Below are 10848 nucleotides of genomic sequence, written 5' to 3'. Positions count from 1 at the left end.
CTTTGTGTCGTATCGCGGGCGCTTAAGGCCATTGCGAAGTGGAAAAGGGCATCGGATCGGATAGAGATTGTTCCTAGAAATCCCATCAAAAACTCCAAGACAGTTTTTACACGTCCAGATTTGGAGAAAGCTACAAACATTTTCGAAGGGCACTTGAGGAAACCGAGAATTTCTATTGTACACGGTGGAACTTCATAAGAAAACTTGTGTGACCTTGAAGGTTGAAGCGGCTTATAATTTTATACACAGCAAACAATTAGATATCTTTCACAGAACGTTATTACAAGGCTTATAACATGATGATGCTATAACAAGCATGTATGCACATACCGATGGTGGACTAGATAGACCGTTATTCGGAGAAGCAAGACCCAGGGTAGGTAGATATTAATTTATTAAAATTGAATTGTTTGCCATTTTAATACGCGCGTTTCAGTGTATTTTGATCACGAGTTCAGCATTACGTTACGTAAAATATCAACTACAACTTTTAACATCAAATGCCAACACCTTTTACTGCAAACGATGTAAAAACAATTTTCAGTTTCAGTTATTCATTCATAGAATTAACGATCGTAACAAGTTATTTCAAAGTAAACAAAATGTATTTCAAAAGTACATGTCTATGTTGCAACTTCTATTGTTATTAAGCTGTTAATAATTTTTTGTTAAAGTTATAAAATATTCCAGTGAAATGTACAGCGCAGATGTTTGGTTTTGTTTGCTGGTTATACATTTGTTATTTCGTTTTTTTTTTTACTGCAGGATCGGTACTTGAATTATTTTATTGGAGGAGCGACGGTCTTGTTAGTGTGTGTAAGTACACGTTCGACATTCTTATGTTCTATGTATGGATTCTATACGTCACGCGATTCATGCAATGGCGAGCGTCTCCTGCGAAATGCCAAATTTACAGTTTGTAAAGCTGGTGTCAAATTTTAATGCTCAGCGCAAAAATATTTTTTCATACAATCTGTGATTTCCACTTTAAAAACATTTTGAAAAGTTTGCAGAAAGTTTACTGGCAGATTGCAACACCACCCTCTAAAGGAAATCTTAAGTTTAATTCAAACACAGATACATCAAATGGTTCATCCTACCTGAAGTGCAAAATAATATTTATTGGTGGATCCAGGAAGTTGATATTGGGGAGGTACAAACTTTGATTCAGAAACACTGTTAAAACTTTAATTAAGCCAATTACTTCTAGCTACTCCCCCACAACTTCCCTGCCACCCCTCCCAAGTTGCAGTTTAGATTTACAAGTATGAAATATTTATAAGTTAAAAAGAATAATTGCAAATTTTTTTTCGGCAGAAATACCAATTTTGTTGAGTTTTGACCAGTTCTCAGTAAGATTTGGTGAAAAAAATCGTTTAGCTTATAGCCGAATAAATATGGTACATGTATATTAATATTTAAATCTTTTGCAGGAGACATTGATCAGCTCCTTGGTGTTCCCACATTTCCCTCCCACAGCAATCAACGTGTTTCTTGCCTTTATTATTGCATTAATATGTATATCAGAACTCACTTTGGTAAGTTCATTCTGTTTAAAAGTTACATCCCTATTTTATCCTCAAATTATGCTCCTGATGCTGGGGAAGCTGCTTGCAGGCTAATGCTGGGTTTGCTTTAGGAATGAGAAGTGCAAAAGGTTGGAAATTGAGCCTAGGGGGTTGCCCAGGCTTGTCTTGGGTTGAAAGGTTAGAGTTACCTTTGAATAATGGTCACAAAAAGTTTTTTTGCAAAGTCAAGGGAGATTTGAAGGACATGGATGTTTATAGCATTCCATTCCAGTGTGTGTGAAGAGGTCGGGACAGATCTAGAGGGAGGGTGCAGAGAGTGCACCTCCCCCCCCCCTGAGATGGCCTGCGGCTTTCTAATACAACTGGTATTCTGCAAAAAAAGTCAGTTACGCCATTCCTTAGTGGTTCACCCCCTCCTAAGAGAAATCCTGCATCCGTCCCTTAGAGGATTGATACAAGTACCACTCAGTAAGAGTAACTGAACTCCCACATTCCATAAATTTGCATGGAATGCGTGAAAATGACAATGTTTATTTCCTGGCCATTGAAGTATTGCTACTCCCCCTGGATGAGAACTAGTCCATAGCAGGTTATTACCACCCTCCCCTCCCCTGATTACCCTCCACCTCTCCCTAAAACGTTATTCCTGTCAGTAATAATCTGCATTCATTTCACAGATATATTGGTACAGACAAGGAGATGTCGATCCCAAGTTCCGAAAGATGATCTACTTCAATTCACTTACAACAATTTTGCTATGCATATGTGCAAATGTATACTTTCACAAGAAATACCATGATAATGATTGTCCAAAGACTTAATGTGAGCGTGCAAAACCTAGAGATATTTATTTTATGCAAAATTACAATTTCAATGCATCAATAACACTTTCTACTGTTTTATGAGACCTTATAAAATTAATAATTCAGGGCCATACCTAGGATTTTTGTCTGCGGGGGCAAGTTTTCCTGGCGGGGGCAACTGGTTTTTTTTTTTAGTTTAGTTTTTCTTTTTTTCTTTTGTTTTCTTAGTTTTTTACATTCCCTGGCGGGGGCAACTGCCCCCTCCCCCTCCCCCCGCTAGGTACGGCCCTGAATTTTGCTTTTTTACACTACCAATGCCTTGGGAATAATGCACCAACTCTTTCATTCCCATAAGCCAACCTCAAGTCAATGTTATTTTAATTTTTTAGCCTGTGGATAAGACGTTAGTGTGTGGCCATTCAAAATAATGCTTTCATATGGTACAGTTTAGTTAATATGCTGTACAAGGTGGTTCTAACGTTTAAGTCAGCCTGTGGAACAAACCCTGGTGTGACAATTCAAATGAAAGCTAGCACTATTGAGCAGAAGTTGTTGTTTGCAAAAATTAAATTTAAACATTTTTAAACTTTGAACTTGGAGTGAAAGGGTTTACATACATTTGAGGCTTTTATTAAAACAAAATAATGCTCCTGTGGGGCTATTCAACAATTTTTTATCCACCGTATCCTCCAAGAAGTTGTACAGTATTTCTGTGTAAAAAAGTTATGGAAGGTATTGCAACAAAGATCAAAGAAAAATCTTTTGCATTAACATGCATGAAATTAAACAGAAACCAAATTAATTTTTTTTATGGCAGCTATTTTTATACCTTCAATAGTTATGAACTTATTACATGTAGTATGAAAAGACCAGAAATTTTTGGAAACCACTGAAGATGCTGATGTAGAAATTGTGGATAGAAATTAAAGTTTATTACAAATAATGGCTTGTATTTTGGAGGCTTAGTACAGTCAACTTCCTCTATAACGGACACCATCAGGGCCATAATTTGGTGTCTGTAATAGAGGAAGTCCATACTAGCGGGAATTATAATTATTTTCAGTAATTCTTATTTGCCAGGACTTCAACTCCTGTCCGTAATAATGGGGTGTCCATAACAGCGAGGTATCCCCAAGGTGGGAGTTGACTGTATCCTTAAAGAGATTTTAAAAAGAAGTATGTTAACCCTGTCACTGCAAGATTGTTATAAAAGATTGAGGTAATAATATTGTAATTTGCACTAGCAGGATTAATTTAATAAAATTTACATGCAAACGCCAATTTAAACTTCAAATGTCAAGGTGGAAATAAAATTATCAAAGGACTAAATAATACAATGACTTTTGTATGTATGAATATTGTTTTAAAACTGTCAGTTATATCTTTTTCTATGAAAGTCTTACGAAAAAGATGGCAAAATTGGTAAGACTGAATGAAAAAACCATCACCACCACCAACAACAAAACAGTTGTACATCTTGAAAACATCAAGTCCAAAGAATGACTTTATTTTTGCTAGGGAAAATGTTGTCTACATTAGATGTGCACTGTTTACAAAAGCATAAATAACATTCTGTGTCCTAACATCTTACATGGGAGAAACGTTCTTGTCTCTTTGTAAGAAATAACTCAGTGAGCCTTCATCTTGCTACATGTTTATGACTCGGCTGAGTTTTTGGATTCTGTTTAACAGCAGATCTCCTTGTTTTATGGTGGCCTGAAAGAGAGTAAATCATAGTGTCATGAAAAAGAGGAATTAAATTGCAGGTTTAATGTGTTAATTAAATTTCACAAAGTTAACCAAAAAAATAGTACTAGCAGGGTTCGTATGGGTCCTGGAAAACCTGGAAAGTCCTGGAACTTTATTGTGGCACTTTCCAGGACTGCAAAGTCCTGGAAAAAGACTACCGGACCTGGAAATCTGCTAAACTCAAGTAACAACTGAATTCTCAGAACTAACATAAGAAATGTATGGCAGACAGTAAAGAGAAAGAATAATGAGATCTTGGAAGTGAAAGGGTTAATGTGAATTTGTTGGAGTGTTGGAAATTAAAATCAATCTGAGTCCTTGAAAAGTCCTGGAAAATTGTTTGTGAAAAAGGGTACAAACCCTGTACTAGTGCAAGTGCAAGCTGCTGTTGGTAAAGGTTAAGATACACTAATGCCTGCCCCCCAAAAATAATAAGGAGATTTCTATTTTGTTTTTATGGCTTGGCTGAATACAGTCAACTCTCGCCTTGCGGACACCCCGCTATTGCGGACACTCGCTATTACGGACAAAATCCAGATCCCCAGCGAAGAGGTTGACTGGAAATGACTCCGCTATACGGACTCTCGCTATTAGGGACACTAAACGACGCCCCGGGCTTGTCCGCTATAACGAGAGTTGACTGTAGTTTAGTTTACATACCTGGTACTGCCAATTTTTATGATCTGGCCTGCAAACAAAAACATATTTATTGTTTTTAGCTGGAAATATTTTCAGAACATTGCATGCTCTCATTGGCTACTTCAAGTTCAGCATCTAACAATAAAACTGTTTCCTGCCAAAAGACACTGAGAGGGCAACATTGCAAAAAAAAAAACAACAACAACATGCTAATGCTTGTGAAAAAAAGAACACAGTGCCATGTTCCATCTATTTTTTAACATGAAAGACTTTTTTTTTTTTTTTTTTTTTTTTTCTTTCTTTTCCCCCTTATAAAAAAAAAAAAAACCCTATTCTGTATAAAACTTAAACCATTTAGAGCTGAGGCCTGTTCAGTGAACAACAAACAAGTACCTGTTGGTTTCAACAACTCCTCCAACCTTGTCAATTTTACAGTTCAATCTTCCTGCTGCAATAAACCGTGAAAGCTCTCTGAAAGACACAACAGATAATGTAAATGATTTTACTCTGTCAAAGCTGTGCTCTTAAAATAATTGCAGAGTGCCCGTTCTCCTTTCCTGTAAGAAATCTTGGGTGCCCAGCTCTTAAAAGCTTTCATGAGACAAAAGTTATACAGGTCACCCAAAGACAAAAGTAAGTCACCTGTGGCAGCCGGGCTCAGCTAGAGCACAGCTCTGTCTGTGCCATGAAATCCATGGTTGATTTCTAATAGATGTCAGTTGGCGTCATACATAATAGTAGTCAAGCATCGGGGTCCTAAAACTAGGATGACCAGAGTTGGGGAGCCCTAAAATTTTCTATGTGAAGCCAAGAGCTCCATAACTTGGTTGCTTGGAGCCCTTTACTGCCAAGCAGGGAGCCTAGAGAATGTTTGCCACAGAGCCCGGAGCCTCATTTTGGGGGGCCCGGAACCCTGGAGCCCAGCTTTTGTGGGTCTAGAGCCCTAGAGCCCTTAACCCCTTTGGGACCCTGAAACTTGTAGACTAGTGAGTAATTTAAAATTATAAAAAAAATGTCTTACTTGTCAATGAACTCCTCACTAACTCCAAAAGCATTAGCCATGTACTGTAATGTTAGACTGCGGTAAGACTCCAACAGCTGAGTATAGCCATGAATTCTCATCTCCCTGACATAGTATCTACAGTGTGGAGCCAGAAATCGATCCTGCTTGAAAAAGTCCTCAAACTTTGCTGCAAAGGGTAAGGGAATAAAACACACACAATCAAAACCACTCACTTTACCTCTGAACAAGAAAATACCGCACAAATAAAATAATAAAAAAAAAAAAAAAAAACCCAATACATGTTGTGGTTCCATTTTAACCTTGGTACAATTTGGTGTTTTCCTTTGTTCTGGTGGAAGGTAATATATGATAATGAATATAAAACAAAGGAAAACACCAGATTGCATCAAGAGCAAAATTAAACAACAACATGTACATGTACATACATGAATGTGTAATAAATGTATTACTTTAATTTTCAGGATTTTATGTTCACCCAAATGCAGTTCTTATTTCAGAGGCCTTCCAGGGGGGTTTCTGACCTTTTCAGTCGTTTCCAACCCACCTATCTCCTATTTGGTGAGGAAAACGTTGTTGCTGTCGCAAATATACACCCTTTCAGTGCTAGTTTCTGTCGGCTGTCGGTGCTCTGGAAGAGAATTGTTGCTACATTTTTAGCTATTTTGGAGCAATGTCACTTGTCGCCAAAACCCCTTGGAAGGCCTCATTTCAGATAATGAAAAATTCATGTGTCAAAACCATGAAGAATTGCACATCATTTTTTTATACATTTTGAAAGGGGGAAAAAATTGATCCCAATCTTCACCCTCTTTAAATTTAAGCTTGATACTGAAGCAGTAATCTTTCACTTACCCAATGCCACAAAGAATTCTGCATAGTGACAGTTGTAAAAAGACAAAAGAAACTGGCTTGTAACAGGAAGCTGATGAAGAACTTCAAGGATTTCTGCGCCATTAACAACCTAAGAAAAAGAGTATCACCAATAGTAAGAAAAGCGCTTACCGTATTAAGTTGAATAAGCGCCACAGCGCTTATTAATTTTCTCGCACCTCAAAGTGCGGCGCTTATTCGAGGGGCAGCGCTTATTACCGGTAACTTTTTTGTCCCAAATGCGGTGCTTATTGCGAGGCGGCACTTGTTCAAGTAAATACAGTATTATGAGTTTCATCTGCAGAAGTACTGGCCGGTGATAGTTTTGCTAATTAATGAGAAACCATAAGAATTTGAACTCCAGAATGATAATCAAGCAAGTCCTTCAATGGTTATTGAAAAGTACATGCGTTGGAATCTTGATCAAAAGATTTTGGCTTGAAAGCTAAGCCAGGATCATTGTGTTGCGGCTGCTCCTCAGTAAGGCACTTTACATTTATTAAATGAACTGACACATTGTTGAGACAATGTGGCAAATGCTAAAGGTAACCAGTGATGGCTTAGCCTCCCATGCTGGGGAAGATGCAACACTTCTACAAACTATAATTTCAAGACCAGAGTCAAGTACCAGCACCGATGTCATAGCAATCAGGGACTTCTTCTTCGACTCCTGGGATTACAACTTACAGTGTTTAAATCTCTAATCGTTAGCTACAACCCACCTTGGTTCTGAGGTCAACCCTTTCTAATGCAATCATGCTTGCAAGGACTGTGTATGTGACAAATGTCTTGTAGTCCATCAGTTCATATGATGTAAAGGTAGAAATACTATCCAGGAAATTATTAGCTGCCGACTTGAAGTCTCGGATAGATAAAAAGTAAATTCCTTGGTACACTTTGAGCCTGTTGCGGCGATCCCAGTCTCCACCCTCTTCAATTAACCTGTTACACAAAAAATAATGTTCACTTGGTTAATTTATTAACCATGGGCATTATGCCTTGGGGCTTCAAGTTACACTGTCTTGAAGTCTATGATTATTGTCTCTTTTCACTCAGGTGTGTAATGTACAGTTGAACCTCTAATACCGACACTGAAGGGACAGAGCAAAGTGTCCTTATTAGAGAGGTGTCGGTATTATAAAGGTCACCACTATGACGTCACTTTTGACTTCATTGACAGCTTGTAGTATTAAGTAACTCGAAATGTCGTGCAAGGCAATGCTGCAGGTAAAAAATTAACACCAAGCCCAAATTTGAAAACGTCTAGGATGAATAAATGGTTATGTTGTTGTTTTTGTAACCACAAACAAGAAATCGCATTACGAACACAAAACATCATTGCCTGATATCACCGGAGTGTCCATTATTAGATTTAGTGTCCGTTGTCCATATTAGAGAGGTTCCGTATTACAGAGGTTTTTCTAAAGAAAATATATATTGAGTTTTGTTGGGACATCGAAGATTGTCCACAATAGAGAGGTGTCTGTATGGAGAGGTTCAACTACACTGGTGAAATGTCAAAGAAACTTACGTTTTGGCTTTGTCTATACTCCTTGTTATCAAATCATTGTCCAGATAAAACAATCCAATGCGAATCTGATAGAAAATTATATCCAGCTTGTATCCAAGTGCTACAGCTTTGTCGTAAGCTAGGCGGAATACGCTCAAGGCTTTTTCCTGAGAAGAGAAAAAGAAAAAACATTTCAAGTTGTCATGACAAATATTATTTTATATACATAATACAAGTAACTGAGCTGAAGTACAGTCAAACTTCCTGTAAGTGGTCTCCTTTGGGGACCAGAAAAGTTTCCGCTAAGGGTGTCTGCTTATAGGAGGTTAAAAGTGTACATGTAGTGCATGTATGTGGCTAAGTGTCCACTTGTGGAAGGTGTCTTCCCTACAGGAGGTGTTTAGGTTTGACTGTACATTGTACAACTGCCATATAAAACATTTGTGTCTGCCTACATTTTCAAGATTTTAGTTTTCAGTTTAGTTTGTTTAGTACTTATCAAATGGAGTGTACATTATTACTTATATGCAAAGCTCTCTTGAGTCATATCCCCATATCTCCTGGCGCCTTTCAGTTTTTTTTGCAAGCTTTAGCATTACTCACAAGAATTCCAGTCAATAACCTCATTATAGGAAATTAATGTTTCATGAATTTCAAAGATTTGGGTCAATTTAAGTCATGTTAATTTTTGTTAACATTAATTTCTGTGGCGTTAATTTCCATGACCTAAATTTCCAAGGGTGGAAATCAGCTGATATCATTAAAGCTATGAAGAAAGCTCAAAAAGGTCAGATTTGGGAAAGTACTAGAACATTGTTTCCGTTAAACATTATACATGTTGAAATGAACTTGTTCCTGTTGTCTCAACAATTTTTTTCTTTCTGTTCGTTGCATTAATTTCCTTCATTTTGAAATGTAAACCCCCCCCCCCTCTCTCTCAAAAGTATCCCAGTCACATATCTTTTTCTCTTCCCCTGACACTTCAGAAAACCAGAAGCACAACTGGCCAGAGTTGTTTTCTATACTATACCTTATCACCAATCTTACAGAGGTATTCAGCTTTAGCATACAGAGCATCTCTGATTTCTGTTTCTCCTAAGTTTTCCTCTGCATCTTTAAGTGTTTCTTCAAATTTCTTGAATGTCTCTTCATTGTTGGACTGCATTTTTGCCAGCAGTGAGTTGTCTACAGGCCACTTAAGCTCGGTACAAAGCTCTTCATAGAATGGTGCCATGTCTAAAAGAATAATTTTTTTACTTTCAATAGTCAGTATGTACAAAACAATGGTAAGGTTTAGTATGTTCCAATCCTTAGAACCAGAGAAGCTCGTGGTTGAGCTGTAACAGCAACTAGCGTAAAGAGTATTACTGAGGCCTTCCAAGGGGTTTCTGTTGTCAAATTGTCCCTTGTTTCCAACCCACTCGTCGCCTATTTGGTGAGGGAAATGTCGCTGTCGCAAATTTACACCCTTTCAATGCTAGTTTCTGTCAGCTGTCAGTGCTCTGGAACAAGATTGTCACTACATTTTTAGCTATTTTGGAGCAATGTCGCCTGTGGCCAAAACCGCTTAGAAGGCCTTATTACTATTCCCCCTGGATGGGATGCTAGTCCATTGCAGGGTTACCCCTGCCCCCATTCCCTCAAACATTTTTGTCATAGTTCACCAGTACTCATTTGTACTCCTGGGCCAGTATAGAAAGGCACTGTGAGAGTAAAACACATCACAATGACCCTAGGCCACCGTGTCCCATAAAATAAGACTCAAGTTTGAGTTGAATTTGTTTTCTGGTACGGGCTACGTTATATATACTTAGTTTGTTGATTTTGATTGGGCATTTTTGAAAGTTTGCGAATTTAAATTATAATTGTCAAACTGGTATCTGTATTATTCTAAACTGAATCAATCGAAAGAAAATCGAGGAATGAAAATAAAATCCATAAAACTCCAACACGCGGGCTGACACATGACTAAGCACAAAGTGGAACAGTCCATACCGTTTTCTTTGATAGCGTCCAAAAGACTTTTCTTCGCTTCTTCCTTGTTTTTCCCATCTGGATTCGTTAAAGTAAAACGAAAGGCTGCTAGTTCAAGGTTAGGATTTTTTGGTAAACCTTCTTCTTCGAGATTTTCAACCGGCATTTTGATCGCATAAAAGAAGTTTCAAACACAAAATGTCTTCCCTAATCTTTTGACGGATACTTAGTAACCCGGCCTCAAGGCCTTAGCGGCCTGGCATGTGACGACTGCATGCTTTTCGGCTAGGGCAGGGTGGGGAAGGTTGTGGGGGGGAAATAACCCTTGAAAAATTCTTTTAGAAGGCTGACTTTAAATGGGGAAAGAAGATTTATATCGGGTCAGGAATGGATGACGGGATCAAATGTTTCTTCGGTAGCTAGTAGTGATAGATGGGCTTTCCATACAGTTTTGAAGCTTTTTGAGTAGCTGAAGTTTCCTAAAGAAGAAGCTAAAAATAGCTTTAAACAGAGTGGTTAATGTTTAACCATTTATTTCGTTAACAAGAAAGCCTGGCTGAGACTTAATAGACGGATCCAGTAGCGTTATATGCCCTTTTGTTGTTGTTCAACAAGAAGTGCATTATGTTGAAGCGTGACATCCGATATACGATACTCTGCCTTCAGTACTGGGAAAGGCTGCTTTGATCGTTTTTGATCGTTTTTGATCACTTGGCGGCTTGTTTGCAGGCTACATCTCCCTCTTCCCTT

The 10848-nt window shown here is 38.0% G+C and overlaps 2 protein-coding genes across 2 annotated transcripts; one reads left to right on the top strand and one right to left on the bottom strand.

The window, feature by feature from the left end:
* Positions 1–27: 27 nt before the first annotated feature.
* Positions 28–2693, top strand: LOC144628641 (transmembrane protein 243-like). Its single transcript, XM_078486785.1, has 4 exons — positions 28–376; positions 766–816; positions 1434–1538; positions 2207–2693. Exons 1-4 carry the CDS (start codon positions 317–319, stop codon positions 2348–2350), a joined length of 360 nt encoding a protein of 119 aa, XP_078342911.1. The 5' UTR covers positions 28–316; the 3' UTR covers positions 2351–2693.
* A 1125-nt stretch (positions 2694–3818) lies between these two features.
* On the bottom strand, positions 3819–10435 carry LOC144667528 (26S proteasome non-ATPase regulatory subunit 6-like). Its single transcript, XM_078528957.1, has 9 exons — positions 10120–10435; positions 9155–9360; positions 8146–8291; positions 7337–7556; positions 6597–6705; positions 5742–5910; positions 5114–5191; positions 4742–4769; positions 3819–4048 (listed from the first exon to the last, which is right to left on the bottom strand). Exons 1-9 carry the CDS (start codon positions 10262–10264, stop codon positions 3980–3982), a joined length of 1170 nt encoding a protein of 389 aa, XP_078385083.1. The 5' UTR covers positions 10265–10435; the 3' UTR covers positions 3819–3979.
* Between the last annotated feature and the right edge of the window lie 413 nt (positions 10436–10848).

This window comes from Oculina patagonica, chromosome 10, assembly GCF_052425735.1.
Source record: "Oculina patagonica isolate OP01 chromosome 10, crgOcupat, whole genome shotgun sequence".
Taxonomy (NCBI): Eukaryota; Metazoa; Cnidaria; class Anthozoa; order Scleractinia; family Oculinidae; genus Oculina; species Oculina patagonica.
This window is presented reverse-complemented; position numbering and strand designations above follow the sequence as displayed.